General features: G+C 30.6%; 1 protein-coding gene across 1 annotated transcript; it reads left to right on the top strand.

Moving 5' to 3' along the window:
- The first annotated feature begins 8,423 nt into the window (after positions 1-8,423).
- On the top strand, positions 8,424-13,862 carry LOC112287106 (uncharacterized). Its single transcript, XM_024529797.3, has 6 exons — positions 8,424-9,590; positions 10,273-10,604; positions 10,848-11,173; positions 11,381-11,597; positions 12,620-12,921; positions 13,437-13,862. Exons 1-5 carry the CDS (start codon positions 9,098-9,100, stop codon positions 12,896-12,898), a joined length of 1,647 nt encoding a protein of 548 aa, XP_024385565.1. The 5' UTR covers positions 8,424-9,097; the 3' UTR covers positions 12,899-12,921; positions 13,437-13,862.
- Positions 13,863-16,291: the final 2,429 nt, after the last annotated feature.

Raw genomic sequence — 16,291 nt, 5'->3', positions numbered from 1 at the left:
AAATGTGATAACTTAGAATATATCCATGTCTAAAATTGTGATTATGAATGGTACTTTTATAGCTGCTAGTAAGTATTAATGATGTCATTAGATTAGTAATAATATTTTTATAGTAAATTTGATGATTGTAGAATGTTGTAATATTGAGTAATTGATAGAATCCAAAAATTAGACACTACACTGTAAAAATCATTTCAATACTACTCCAAATTAGATTGGTCATAGCTTAGCAATTATCTAATGGATTTTTTTCAACCTAGATTCATTTGGTAGCTGTAAAAGAGTACTTTATTTGTTATATAAACCACATGTTATTATTAACTACAATTCATCTATAATACATTATTCTTTCTAAAATATGTCAACATTGAAATAGTTTTTGAATCACTATAAGTTGTGGCTCTTCTTATATGTTTGATATATAAAGACAAACTTGAACGGAACAAAAGAGCTAAAACATATTTAAAACCTTAAATAAAACATTTATTTTTTCACCAATTTTATATCACATTAATTTTTCTAAGGCATTTTTCATAGAAATAGATGCAATGAAGTTTGCTATGAATGTTGTTTTATCACAAATGGGAGCAAATGATAAGCTCTATCTACTTGCTTTTCATTTCAAGAAATTTTCAGTAGCAAAGATTAACTACAAGATCCACAATAAAAAGCTTTTTGCAATTATGGATTCATTTGAAGAATGACATCATTATGTAGAAGGCACTTGTAGTCTAATTATTATGTATGTGGTGTCGTGATATAATACGACTATATAGTGAAACTATAATTAAAATTAAATTTCTAAAAGATAGCATTCTACCTTCTACTCTTTTTTGTAATTTTTATGTATTTGTGATATTAAGCAAATTAAGAACCAACAACCTCGAGATTCAAGTGAAGAGTTATCACTTACTAACTTATTAGATAAAATATTATAATTATCACAATATTTAAGATAATGTAATTGAGATGAAGATCCTCAAGAAAAATACATCCTTCCTTAAATAGATGGTAGGATACAATGTATTTGGTATGACGATCGTAGAAGAAACTCCCAATCTTTGGTGATTTTATTAGAGGTTAGAACAACAGTTGATGGTATTTTAAGTATTTTATTTAAAGAAAGTTACAAAGGCCTCAACAATGATCAAATAATAGGGTAGTCTTCTTGCCTTAGTGTGAAAAACTATTGATGACTAAAGAGACCTATCAACCATCTTCAAAGACAACAAAGATTAGAATATGTGGCAAATGCGATTTATCACATCTTAGATTTTCTCAATATATAATGATTGCTCCTTCTAGAACTTATTCTTAGAAGGGGAGATAATGTCACAAACATATATATTTATTATGAAATTTATATATATGATTAAGTAGAAATAAATAAAAGTAGATTTATTTCATAATATTTTTTAGAAAAGCTTCCTAAAAGCTTTATAGACATTGCTTTGATTGTACATATATTTGTAATTGATGGGTAGGATGGAAACTTGATCAATAAGTTAAGTACATGCTAATAGCTTATAAAACAATCTAACTATGTGGTATATATAAAAAAAAACTTACCTTACAAGTTAAAATATGTTGTTGGATTACATGAAGTCTTACTTGAGAATGCACCAAGCACCTATTTGTAGAAGGTAGAATAAAAATTACAACAACAAAATCTGAATTCTAATAGAATAATAAATAAATTTTAATTAAATATTAATAATACTAAATAAGCTTTAATCAAATTCAAAAGAAGCCTTAAAGAAATTACAAAAGAAACAATAAAAAATCTTAAAAGAATTCAAAAAAAATCCACAATAAATCTTATAAGAATTCTTAAAAAATCCTAAAGAAATACTAAAATAATCACAAAATATATCTTAAATAAATCTCAATCAAGTCCTAATTTAATTCTAATTGAAATCTTAATGGATTTCAATCAAATCTTATGCCAAATCTTAAATTTTGAACAAATTCTAAATTCTAAACAAATTTTAAGTCTTAAATCCTAAATCAAACCTTGAATCCTAATCCAATTCTTAATTCTAACCAAATTGTAATTAAATCCTAAATTCTAATTCAATCCTAATTCTAAATCAAATCTTAATCAAAATCTAACCAACTTAATATAATCCTAGCATAATTTAGAACTTTAATATCTATTGATTAAATCATTAATCTTACTTAAAATTTTACACACTTTTCAACAACTTAGTTGGCAAGAAGTACATAAAATTTGAAGAGAATCAAACTTATCAAATAGAAGAAAAATATCAAAATCCACTCCAGTGTTGGCTAGCCTCCTTCTTCAACCTTAATACTTATTTTCTAGCATCAATATCTCCTTCTCACATCATTCAATTGTTTTCAAAATTCACATATGTATAGAAAATTAAGTCTATTATCTTTATATATAAATTTTATCTAATCCAATTAGTAGATTTTTGAAGACCTTAGAAATCCCAATTGCCCTTCAAAGTCTAATTTCCGAGACTTCAACCTGCTTGAAATTCAATAACCTTCAATTCAACCATTTAATCAATTTCAAACTTATAGTATACACTTTAGACAACAATTTTTATAAGTCTTCAAAACTTGAATCATAGATCTATTACTAAACTTACAAAATTTTCCAAAACATAATACCTTTTTAATTTCACAAATTTTAGAGTTACCCAAAACAACCATGACTTTGCAAAAGTCTTAAAAAGTCATTACATGCTCAAATTACTTAAAACTAATGTTCAAAAAAACTTTATTAAGTTTTATTTCAAATTCTACTCTTCTATCTCCAAAACAAATCTAGGAGTTGTTGTAGGTGCTCAATTTTATGCCTTAGAATCTATTTTCGACCCAAGTTCATAATATGTCCACTTTGGATATCAAATTTTATCTTTTTGAATTAATTTTTATTAAAATAAACTCTTAACTTCTTTTTATATATACTTATATCTTTTTTTTAATCTATTTTATTTTAGATTATTTATAGTCTTACAAAATAAATAGAAGCTTATTATGTAAAAAAGTAGCATTTACCTTTTTAGATTTACTTTCTTTTGGACTATTGTCTATTTTCTAAGATAATTTGTTATAATATTTGAAGTAAAATCTTCTATAATATAATAATTTCTTCATCCTTTTCATCTATTTATCATGTTACATCACAACAACGTGTCTTACAAAGTCTACACATTTTAGAGGTCCTATAGAATATTGCTATGTAGCTCTTAATTAAGAATATAAATGGAGGCAAGGGTTAAGCCTTCTTTACTCTTGTCAATGTCTTTCTAGTCCTTAGTCTTCTTTCAAGACTTTCTAGTCTTTTTGTCTTTGGTAATAGCCATTCTAGTATAATAATATTTTATCTTTCAGTGATTTTCTAGTCTTTTTGAGTATCATAAGAGTGTATTGACATTTTAGTTTTTTGAAATTCGTGTCCTTGACACATGGTCTAATTCAATGTATTTTATTTTGTGATATATGTCGTGATTGATAATCAATCTAATGCTTCTCGTTTTATCACATAATAGTAATGTTTGACCTTTATTATATAATTTCAATTCTTTGAGCAATCTTTGGAAGTAAGTGATATTATAGGCGGTTTTAAAAAAGATCCAATATTTTACATTTGCAAAGAACAGTTCTATAGTTTATTAAAGCTTATCTCACAATACAATTGATATTGATATAAGTTTTATAGAATTCTAAATGTAGATTTTTGTGAATCAATATTCCTTGCTCAATAAACATTGGCAAAGGTAAAAAAAACCTTGTTTCTTGTTGATGGAATAAAACATATTATAATCCATTTTATCTATGAAGTACCTTAGAAATTTTGTTTTTTTATAGCAACATGATATATAAATTGTGATTTGTTCATATATCTTCATATTCTTCTAACCACAAATTGTATGTTGTAGAAATTAATCATTATATATAATAGTTTTTCAACTAAACTTTAATATAATTTAGAATCAGCTTCAAGTGTCTCGATTTTATATTATAATTGAGTTTTTTAATTTTTTTCTATAAAAGATGCTTTGCATTGATTTAATCCAAATTATTGAAATAAAATTTAGATTTATTATATTTGATAAAAATAGATATTATCATTATTTTATTGTGGCTTAATTTCCAAGTATAATTTAGCATTCTAAAGATCTTTCATTTTTAACATAGTCATCAATTTTTCTTTAAGCTTTTAAATATTATTTTTATTATTTTTTATAAAAATAATGTCATCTATGTATAATATTATAATATTATATTATCCATTATATATTGTAAAATACATATTTGGATCCTTGTTACTTTTCTAAAACTTTTGGTCATGTACATATTTATTGACTCTATTATATCAAACTTTGTAAACTTGTCTAAAGCCATATATCTCTTATTCAACAATTTGTAAACTTGTCTAAAGCCATATATCTCTTATTCAAAAGAATTTGTAAACTTTTGACATCCTTGTTCTTCAAATCCAAGAAATAACATTATGTAGACCTCTTCTTTTAGTTTTTTATTTAAAAATCTTATTTTAACATTTGAATGCCATAGTTTCTATTATTTTTTTGGCAACCAAAGCTATTATGCTTCTAATTGTAGAGCATTGTACTACATATAAAAAGGTTTTGAAGAAATGATTTTTTTTTCTTGTTTTTATCTTCAAGCTATTATATAAGCTTTCAATTCTTCAACATTCCTATTAAACACTGATTTTTTTTTTTTGTAGTTCTATCTTATAGATATTGGAATTCTTTTCTTTTAATAAATCTATTAGTCTTTATGTTTTATTTTTCCAAATTGAATCTACCTCCTATTTAATTGCTTCTTCTTATCTATCATGTTAAATTGCCTCATTATAATTTATAGATTATATGTTATATTTTATTTTAAGCATATAATTATCTTTATTTTTTATATTATAGTTTTTATTTTAAATAGAATATCTCTTTTAATGAGTTAGTTCTAGATGTGGCTGAAGTATACAACTAGATGTGTTCTTTGGAATAAGAAAGAATGAGTTACTTATTCTTGTGAACAAAGAAGGATCTGAGATATTGTCATCTCTATAATCAATATACCTAAGGATCAAGGTTTGATCAATCATCAATCAATTGATATTTTCAATTGAATCCTAAAGTAATGTATTTATGTTTAGAAACAACTCAAGTTTATTTATAGAAGCTAAGTGGTTTTTGACGTAGTCAAATCCTACAAGTATTTCATCAAACACAACATCACATCTAATATATATTTTGCAATGAAAAGAATCAAAAAAATTATATACTTTTATTTAATTTCTATATTCTAAAAATACATACTTGATAGATTATTTTTTCAATTTTTGACCAATTTTCTTTTGATATGTACAAGTATACTACAAAGTCAAGGATTCAAAGATGATTTATATGTCGTTTAATTTTATAGTATAATTAATTTAGAATTATGCCACAATTGGCTTTACTAGGGCTTAGGTTTATTAGATAATTGGTTGTATACATAGCTTCAATTCAAAGGTATTTAGGTAGTTGGTATATAATTGACATTAAGTATGCATTTTTGACTAATATTTTATTTCAACATTCACTAACCTTGTTTTGTTGTAAGGTGTAAGTTATAATAATTAGTCTCTTTCTTCTATGATCAATTAAGAGGCTATTGAATTCATATGTTATGTATTTTTTTCTATTAATTCTCAAGTTTCTTATTTATTTATTTATTTATTTTAATTTATGATCTAAACTCTCAATTTTTCATTGAATATTTCATCTTTATTGCATATGAAATACAATCAATTTTTACAAGAGTGATCATTTGTGAAGACAAGAAAGTACTTCAATCTTCTCTAAAAAGGTGTTTTTATAGGTCTAATTAAGTCAAAGTGAATAATTTGAAGTAACTTATTAATGTTGTATGGTGAGGCATTTGGAAATTATTCTTTGCATGTCATCATGTCAAACAATCTTTGCATATCTCTCAAATGGTGTTGAACAACAGCATTTCTTTCATTCTATTAACTCACAACAAATATTGAAAGCCAAAGTAGTATTAGTACCCATATCTTTTGTACTACAATCTTACATTTTCTTCTATTATAATCAAGTTAGCTTTGAAATCTATTGTTTTATTGTAAATTATTAGAGTCTAATGTTTTAATTTCTACTACTTATAGTTATTATTTTTTTCTTATATTCATTATTCAATATATATATATATATATATATATTTTGAAAACATGGCTATTTTTTCATTATTTTTCAATGATTCTAATGATATCAAGTTACAAGTCAATTTTAGCATGTATAAAATATTATGTAATTTTTAATTGCTCCAAAACCTAAGATTATATTAATGGATCTAACTGCTTTAATCTCGTGGAACTTGCTATGTATAATTTTTATTGATCTATTAGAATTCTATCCATCTATCATTTGAAGATTCAAGATCTCTCATGTGAAGTAATTGATTACTTAGAATCTTATGCATATAGCAAAAATTGGTATGTTGATTTAAAATTTCTTAAATCAATATATCAATTTTTGTTTTAATAATTGATAAAGTTTGCTTCAATAGTTTCTTGTCATAGACATATACATTATTTCAAAAATTACTTAAATATTATAAATAGATAAAAATAAAAATAATTTAATAATATCTTATAAATAAGCTTCGAAAAGCTTTATAGATGCAATTTTACCTTTAAACATGTCTACAAGTGATTGGTAGATTAAAAACTTGGCCAATAAATTAGTTAAGTGTTGTACATGTTGATAGCTTGTAGTACAAGCTAATGATATGGCGCACATATAGGAAACTTACCTTACAAGTTAAGACACTTGTCTTACAAATTGGACATGTGTAGTATGTCCTATAGAAAGTCACCACATAACTTCTCATTAGAAAGTATATATAAAGGCAAGAAAGAAGCCTTCTTCACTCTTCTCAATGCCTTTTTAGTCCTTAGTCTTATTTCAAGACTTTTTGCTCTTCTTGTCTTTGGTAATAGCCATTGCAGTTTCAATACTATATTAGTTTTGAGTGAATATCTATTCTTTTTGAATTATACAAGAGTATATTGAGTTTTTGGTTCTTCAAGATTCATATCCTTAACATTTCTTTAACATATCTTTTATAAATATTTTCTTCTACATAGTTGATATTGCTATATTAATATTGATTTTGCTAGTAGTTATAAGCTATGTGATTTGGTCTTCCATGCATGTAGCAAAAATATGATCTCATGTTTTTGATGTTGTATAGATTTGGATGGTAGATTAGAAAATGACAGTATTCTTATATTTAAGTAATTCAATAGCTCTCTTAGTTGTATTCTTATATTTAAGTAATTCAATAGCTCTCTTAGTTGTATTCTTATATTTAAGTAATTCAATAGCTCTAGGTCTTTAATTAATTCTTCATGTCCATGGTTTTAATAAGATAAGTACTTATATCTTCTCTCTCTTTCATTGAAATGTCATATAGCTTGTTTGTCAATAACATAATTTATTATTAGTCTCCTATATTAAACTTCTTTCTAAACATGTCTCATGTATTTATTAGATCATAGTATTATAAAATTATTTCGATCAGGCTATTTATTATTGACATAGTAAGTCCTGATTATGCCATTTGTTTTAATTATGCAAGTTGTGTCTCAATTATACACGTTGGAAGTTTACCCGCCACATTAGGTAACTTTCCTTTTTATTTAACCCTAATACAAACGTGGAGGGGATGTCTCGTGGATGAGGGAACGGCGGAGGTTGGGTATCACCAACAGAGCTTTCATATAACTTGAGAAGTTGCTTTCCAGACTTAATTTCTTCGCCGTTTGGAGCGATGTAGCTTACATCGTTTCCCTTCGAAGTACTGGTCATTTTAAAATAAGACTGCATTCCACGTGGAGGCTGAGTCAATATTCCAATTCTCACGCAGTTCTGTGCCCATGAAACAGCATGATTTCAATCATGACAGACTAATCTAGACATGGGAGTGTAGATCACACTCCTCTTCCAACCTCTAAGCGTTCCAGACTGAGTAGTCATCGACAATGTCTGATAAATGCACACAGGACTCCGAGGGTTTCAACCAGTTTATTGTATTCTTCCCGCTTTGTAGAATTATCCCGTTTTCCCCTTCGAAATAGCCCCTTGAGAATGACAAACAGGCTCGTCATTCTCCTGACTATGTCCAATGTTCCCGTAGCCACTAACCACCCCAGACTTGTTCCCGTATTTGCAAAGCACATGATCAGAAGCATTGGGAACGAGTTCTCGACCGAATTGTTATTTAATTAAAAGAGCAAATAGAACTCCCCCACCAACGCGTTGAATCACATTCGTACATCCCGAACAGACTTCTCCCCATCCGATGAACGTGTTTATTCGTGGAACTAGCTCATCCACCCTTAGATCGTGCGTCCTTCTCTTTCGCAGGGAGACTCTCTTGCCCTGTCTCTGGCTCTCTCGCGACTCTCGCTGCTATCAGTTTTTCGCTTCTTTTGTACCTCCACGATTGCTTTGTTCTACTTGAGAACAGTGTTTGTGATTGAATGTAGTTGGGAGAGTTGAGAGTGTGAGAGAAAAAGAAAAAAACAAAGCAAAAATGAGAAATGGTAAGCGAGGATTGTGGAGTGTGTATGCTGTAGCACAGGTGTGTGTACAGCGGGAAGTTGTGGTCATGAAGTCGCAGGGAGGATTGCAAGGGGGAAAAGGTTACTTCTAGACTAAGAGTGTTTTCAAGGGATTTTTTTTTTTTTTTTGTATTTTTGTATTTTTAATTTTTAGCATTATTGGCGGTTTTTGATGCAGCCTTGCATGATCAAGTAGCTGGCTGAATTTTTTTTTTAGCAACTGTTGAGTTTTTAGTGGCTGTTGAGAAGCTCTACAGTGGTCTGTGCATGCGAAGCAAAGCTTTCGTGCTGTTTCGTTGGTGTATGTTCATGATTCTGAGACGAGTGGCGTGTCCCCTTCCTTTGGTGTTGAAGCTCGAGGTAGTTGATATAGTCGTGTCAAATATCCCGGGGGTTTGAGTAATCCCGCCTTTTTCTGGTCTGTCCATGGTTTAATTTCGCTAAGGATACCGTGATGTACACTCGATTATGGCTCCCTTTATTGCTACCATGCAAGGAAGTACTCCAAGTATTCTTTGTAGGAGAGAGAAGGTAGGATTTATTGCAGGGGACTTCTCGGGTTTTACGGGATTAAGAATCAATTGCCACGGCAGGGACTTCATTGCTACAATTACATTGCCACACTATGTTTGCTCGACTTCATCACGCTATCGAGATTCTTCCATCCGACATAACAGTCGTTCCTCTAATCGCTACAAAAATGGAGGTAGCTCTTTCTCTAAGCCAGTATCACTATTGCCGGATGACATGAAGCTCTTGCGTGACTTGCGAGAATTTATTTCTTCCGCTGATCTTCCACCCTACCAAGTTCCATCTACCCGGGAGCTAGCCAGACATGGTAGGCAAGACCTTGCGAATGCGGTACGCCGAAGAGGCGAGAAAGTCATTTCTCAGCTTCTCTCGAACCCTAATTTTTCATCATCCAGTAGCGGCACGGCAAAACAATTCAAGCCAAATTCTGGTATTTCTTAATTCTGCCAAATGGCTTCCCCTGAGTGATTATGACTAGTCTCCATCTTAAGCAATTGTATGGTGCCTTTGATTTTTATTTTTTTTCCTGGGATTAGCTGCACATTTTGACAGATGCTTCCAGTTGTATTTGAGGATGCTTCTGAAATTTCAAATAGAAGTCATAGTCTTAGTTTTCTGACAAAATTACGTACAGTGTACCCAAATTAGTTCGCTGATAGCTCAGTTCCTTAGTTTTAGAACACGCACCTCCACAAGCATCCCATTCATACTTTCAACTCAAGGCGTAAAGATGCTCCAGAGAAGTCACAATATTGATTCACTCAGTTCCTGCACCTGGTTGCGGTACTAGAGTTGTAACCAGTTCAAATTTGTGAAATCCAGCGAGATACATCGCATCTTATTATGATGAAGTTTACCCTAGCTACGTTAATGTTGCTATTGATACGTCATTTATAGAGGTCAATGCATATTGGAGAAAAGTGCTCACTGCTCATTTTCATCCTCGAAGTAGGCATTCGACTAAGGACGAATACTTTAGGAGCTTGGTTTATTGCCGATAAAAGCGAGCATTTACATCTGTGATAATCATTCTTTTCAGGTGATACATGAAACAAATTTTCTGTTAAGTACATTGTTGATGTTATCTTGACATCATGCTTGTCGTTTTGCAGTTGTTGCTGCTTCGACAGAATCGGAGGTTTATGAAACCTCAAATGGGGTCATAAAACCAAAAGTAGATCCTAATTCTAGGATCGGTCGTGAGGGTGTAACAGATGAACCTCAGACCACTAATCTGGTCCCTCAACAAAGGCCGTCTCTCTTCACCCCTCAACACAAAGCTATTGTTGAAAAGAGATCGCTCAATTTTATTGATGACAATGATCGTGCTACAGTAGATGATGCTACTCAAATCACAAACCCTGGTCCAAGTTGTATGACCTATGATGAGAAGAAGAGTAAGCAAGGTTTGCCAAGGACACTGGATACAGTCAGACTTTCTGAGGTAGGTGTAAGGAAACGACTCCTGTATATTTGACTTCTCTGCCAATCATGTTCGTCTTTGAATATTTAACTCTTCAGCAGATTTAGATATGTGTTGGACAGCTCGGTCCCAGCTTTATTTTCTTTCTGAACAATTCGATTACTAATTTCGGCTGCTCTATGTATCATGATTTCGATTGCAAATATGAGGGTTACAGAGTAATTCACATGCAAACTGGAATTTTTGCTTTCCGCTTACTGTTAGGTTGCGGCTGCATGCGAGGAAGGAGATAGTGACGATGAAAATGCCACTGAATTGTATACTTACGAAGACTCGAGCGACAACCAGGATGATAAACATGTGAGGATTGAACCGACTGGAAACTTGGGAGAGTCGAGAGGGAGTGAAGCATGGCAAAAGCCTTTGTTGAAGTCTAAGTCTACGCTGTCCTTTAGTAACCCTGTTCGGGAAAGTACTGCCAATCCACGAAGAAATCTAGAAGCAGTATTTGATATCATGGCTAAGCAACGGGCATCTGACATGCCCTTGCAACATAGTAGACACGAAAAGGATTTGCTGTCAGCAGGCAGGTATTTCATTACTTAAACAATCCAGCTATTACGCTTTCAATCTGCATTGGCATGTTAATAATCTAAATTCACTAATAAATGAAGTTTGTCTCGACATTTAGAACGTAGTGTTGACAGTATCTTATGTGCTGCTTATTCCTCATACCTCTACTTTGATTTCATTCATGTTCCATTACCAAGTCATTCGGAATGTTATGTAATTTTCAGGACTGATTCAGAAGCAGAAGTTGCTCGGCTTTTAGCGCTACTTCATGCGAGGGAGATGGAGAATCTCAAGGTATTACGTGAGCTAGAGGAGACCAAGGCAATGCTTGCACTAGTTCGTGCTAAACATTCTGCTGAAATGGCACAAGCCAAACTGGTAGCTGTTGAGAAAGACCTACGCCTGCAAGTTGCTGAACAAGCTCTGCAATCATTAAAATTGGTACGATCTAGTCTTAACCAATTGTTGTACTTTCTAAGTCAGTCACAACTACTAGCACAGAGCCGAAATATGAACGACTGCGTTGTAGACTGGTGGAGCTTCTGTGACGTTTTATGGTGTTTAAAATCAGTCTTGATTTTGTTTGCTTGTTGCATCACCATCTCTTTCCTTGGATTTGGAGGTAGGATGCCTTGGCTATTCCGGAGATACCTCTCGTGTATATGCAAACAATTTCTCCTATTTGTTTATTTTTTATGGTTATTTTTTTTGTTTTGTTTATTTATTGCTTTTTATTGCTTTTTTTTCTTTGTCAGGCTGGTTGATGTGCTCGTAGTTCTTATTGATACATATATTGGAGTAGAGAAGTTACTATTTGGTCGATCTTGTCCTGCAAGGATGCTGGAGTGATGTGATGCTCAGTGGCATAATTTTAAAGAATTTGTAGCTCTTACATAAAAATTACCTATACATTTAGTCCATTTCACCGGAATCATCTCTAGATGTTGATTTTTTAAGGTTTTTTTTGTTTCTTGTGAGCATACGTTTTGAATATATGTAGATCCCTACCATTCAAAACTCCAACAGCCACAACTACCAAGAAAGATTCCATCAGAGAACCATGTGTGTTGAAGTATGTGTGCTCCAGTGATGAGTTTGTTTCTGTCTTTCTGGTTGTATTTGTTTATGTGCATTCCTTCAACTCTGATAGAAGTTGAATTCGCCTGTTGAAAGTGAGTCGGACCGAGTCTATGCCACAAATGTAATCTATATTTGCATGTTTGGTCATTTGACCAGTGGATTTTATGAGATTAACAATTTTTTCTCGAGGAACTTTAAAGATATGTTAAACGATTTCTTTCATTCTGTGTTACATGCGTTTCACCAAAGTATTCTATCTCTTTTATTAATTCTAGAGTATTTCAAAGTGATATCATGCATTTTTATTCGTTTTGTAATCTTTCTTCTGTGCTGGCTGAGCCTCATGTAATTTGTCTCTGACACTATTCTCTTCTTCACTTCAGACGCAGGTGGATTGGTGGGGTGAGGGAAGTCGAGTTGAGCTTGGTGGGAGTTTCAATGGTTGGGAACACCATATTCAATTGTTGCCTGACCTTTCCTCCAAGTCATCTCCAGTAAGGCCCGGCACTCCCAGTCCCCTGCTGTGGAGAATAGAACTTTGGCTTTACCCAGGTGTGTATGAAATCAAGTTCATCGTTGATGGCAAATGGGTGCTTGACAACCGCCGAGAAATCGTTCAAGGGCACATGGGACAAAACAATCTTCTGCACGTGGAATCCTGATTTACCTCTATTAGGGCTCTAAGGTTATTTCTCTATCCCGGTTCAATTCTTTTCATTTTTAGCGTTCTTTTTTTACTTGCTGTCGTATGAAAGCTGCATTGAACTTCTCTTAGATTGTATCATAGGACTATCATGCCATGACAGTGCTGTGTATTGGCAATTGAATAAATGTACTTCACTACCTCGTGCAGCCGTATGCTTAATTTCCTCGGTCTTATATTGTAATTGTCACCGATCGTGTAGTTTCGGAATGCTGTAAGTATGTTTTACCTAGAGAGCTTAAGGGCTGCTACATCAGTCTTGTCTTCTGTCTTCACTCTGAATTTTGTAATGGTTAGTATTAAGCTTCCGAAGCAAAGAAGACGTTCAATTTAGCCACTTCAAATTTTAAAAGAAACTTTTTGCCAATGATGAAGTAGATGTGGCTCGTATGCTTCACTTTAATGCATGTTACTCAACTGCACGATTTTTTTGAGTGACCAGTCACTGTTCTGGTTATTGGCGTTGCGTTGCCTCACTACGTGCCAAATCTCTGCAGTTAATCAAGATTCTTGCGTACATTGTAAAGCAATCTAGTACCCGTAGTGGGTACGCCTTGCCGTGCGTCGAGGTGATCAAGTTGCGGATGTTTGAATTTGATACATGAGAAATAGCCAGGTTAATAGATACTCTTGGAATCAACTGATGTAAACGGCCAATACCATCGGTTCGTAACTGTCTCGAATCCTTAATTAGGGTCGATCTTCTTCTTATTTTTTATTTTTATTTTTTGCTTACTGAGACACTGGAGGTTCCATGTTCTACAATGGCTCTTGCTACATGAAAATATTCTGTGTAATTATATATGTGAATAATTGCATATTTAGTCACACACTGCAAAATTACCGCTAGAATGCGACATGTTAACTCAAATTCTATTGTACTGAAATAAACTTGGATAAAACTTGTGAAGAGATTAATTTTATTTGAACTTTTGACATCATGTAGCCATGTCTTGCAAGATGTAGGTCAAGAGATTTAGTGAATGTTAGACTTCACTGCAACTTGTAGACATTCTTAAAATATGATGTAAGGCTTTATTAATTGTGATTTGGTAGAATATTTTGTACCCATATAGGCGTATTTTTATACTATTGTTACGAAGAGCATGTCTAGCCCACTTACTTTATGTTGTGTTGGATTAAGTTGAATCTTTATATCCTTTCAATGAATTTATTGTTGTTTGAATAGTAGCTAAATTATAATACTAATGTGTTGATGTTTTTATATTTTATTTTTCATTATATGTTGGCCATTGCAAGTATATTAATTATAGGTCTAATGTATTTGTACATTGAAATGTGCTTCTCAAATCACAAAGATTGTTTTAAGATATTATTGTTTGTTGTTTCATGCCACTTATATGTTATGGCAATTTAGATATATCAAAAACCACAAAATATGCAGAGCATTTAATTGCTAAAGGTTGGAATTTAATTTACCAATTTTGATATAATCATAAGACATGTAATTTGTACTATTGGTTTGTGCTCAACAATAATCAGAAATGTAATGAATTCGGATTCAATAAATTAAAAAAATAAAATCTTATTTTCTTTTTAAATGTTTTCGATTTTTTTTTAAATTGTAATCTTTAGTATTATAAACCTGTTTCAAGACCAATAACAAAACGGCATTAATAACTCATTAAATTATTATTGCCGTTTTTACTCATATTAAACTCTTCAGATACTAAATAAAAGCTATAAGTCAAAACACATATTCAATGATATCCCAGTACAGTGTGCATTGATGATAATAGAGAAAGATGTAATTTTTTGAATTTGAACATCAAATTTGGAATATATAACAAGTCGTTTGAATTTACAAACATAAAAGTTTTTCTGGGTACACATTTTTATTATTATAAGTTTCTTTATCACAATGTTTTTTTAAAAAATAAACAGTGTTTTTATTTATTTTTTAAAAGGTCTTGTTGAAATTATTTCTAACAAAGACTTATTTTAAACTAAACCAACATCTCTTTTTATGAGAGATGGGGATACCAAATTTTTGTATACCACAACATTAAGACAAGTTATTATTGAAGAAATGTTTTTATAAAGTTTGAAGTGCCAAAGTTTTGTATTTTAAGTATTTATTATATTAATATAAAACATTTGATTTATTGAACTTCTTAGAGTTCACTCTTTGTTGACAAGTCTTTATGCAACATTAATCCCATACAAAATAATATTGTGTATTAATCCATGACTTTGTTTTGTTGTCACAAATTAAATTTGAATTTATGTGTACTTTTACATGTATGTAATTGTCAATGATTGAAAATAATACCTAAATTTTATATAATATTATGCATAATTATTTTGAATCAACCGTAACTTAGACAAATGAATATCAAATGTTCTCAATACATATTTTAAATAGAAGAAATGTGTGTATTATTATAAATTTTATAAAGTAACTGGTTATTTTTATTTTAATAATAATAATTTATCATTATCATTATTTAGTAAAATAATTAAAGATAAAACAACAAAGATTTGAATATATGCATAAATATTAGAATTAGAGTCTCTTACTTTGTTTTGGAAAGTATATGTTAAAAGAATAGGATTCTAAATTCTTATACAAGAGAAATTAATTGCTGTAGGAGTTCATTTGTTAAAATAACATTGTAACAACAAAATTGAAGAAGTATCTCATTTATATTTTGTAAAGTAGACAACATACAAAATAGGCAATAAAGTTTGGCTTTGGGTATTAATATTAGATGTTGATTCTCTTTCTATCTTTGTCCATTATTAAAACATACAGTTGAAGTAAAAATTGGCTAAATTTTTTAAATGACCTTATAGATGGATAGATTCATAAAAGAGTGTGATATCTTTTAGATGAGCTAGATTATATTAAGACTTGAAATATTGTTAAATGGATGAATGAGTGATCCCAAAAATAGATATATTGCTTTTTAGATGGATGCACATAAATAAAAAGAAACCATTATCTTTAATATATAAGATACAATTAATAATTACTTATTGCCTAACTATTTGTGTCCTTTTTAAGGAATGTTATTATTTAAGAATTAATATTAATTATATAAGAAAAGAATTCATTTTAAAAAATAAAATAAACCATGATTGATTTTAAAAGAATTTATTCATTTACTAAATTTTTATATAGTAGGTAATATAATTCTTAAACATTCAATACAAAATCAATAAAAATATTCTTTATTTCTAAAATCCTCCAAAATATCACTAAGGTCTTTAATTATCTACTTTGTAAATTGGTAGCAACCCTTCACATTATTCTCAACAATAATTGTGTCCCATACTAGTTTTCAATCAAATTTGCAGCCAAAGTTGTCCAGGAGTTAATACTAGGTAT

The sequence above is a fragment of the Physcomitrium patens genome, chromosome 9 (genome assembly GCF_059467195.1).
Source record: "Physcomitrium patens ecotype Gransden chromosome 9, ASM5946719v1, whole genome shotgun sequence".
NCBI lineage: Eukaryota > Viridiplantae > Streptophyta > Bryopsida > Funariales > Funariaceae > Physcomitrium > Physcomitrium patens.
This window is presented reverse-complemented; position numbering and strand designations above follow the sequence as displayed.

What these genes read in the sequence shown, in the direction of transcription:
- LOC112287106 (XM_024529797.3), top strand. Translation starts at nt 9,098, where the DNA reads ATGGCTCCCTTTATTGCTACCATGCAAGGAAGTACTCCAAGTATTCTT. An exon ending in ACAATTCAAGCCAAATTCTG is followed by an intron (nt 9,591 to 10,272) that starts GTATTTCTTAAT and finishes GTCGTTTTGCAG; the next exon opens with TTGTTGCTGCTTCGACAGAA. An exon ending in CTCTGCAATCATTAAAATTG is followed by an intron (nt 11,598 to 12,619) that starts GTACGATCTAGT and finishes TCTTCACTTCAG; the next exon opens with ACGCAGGTGGATTGGTGGGG.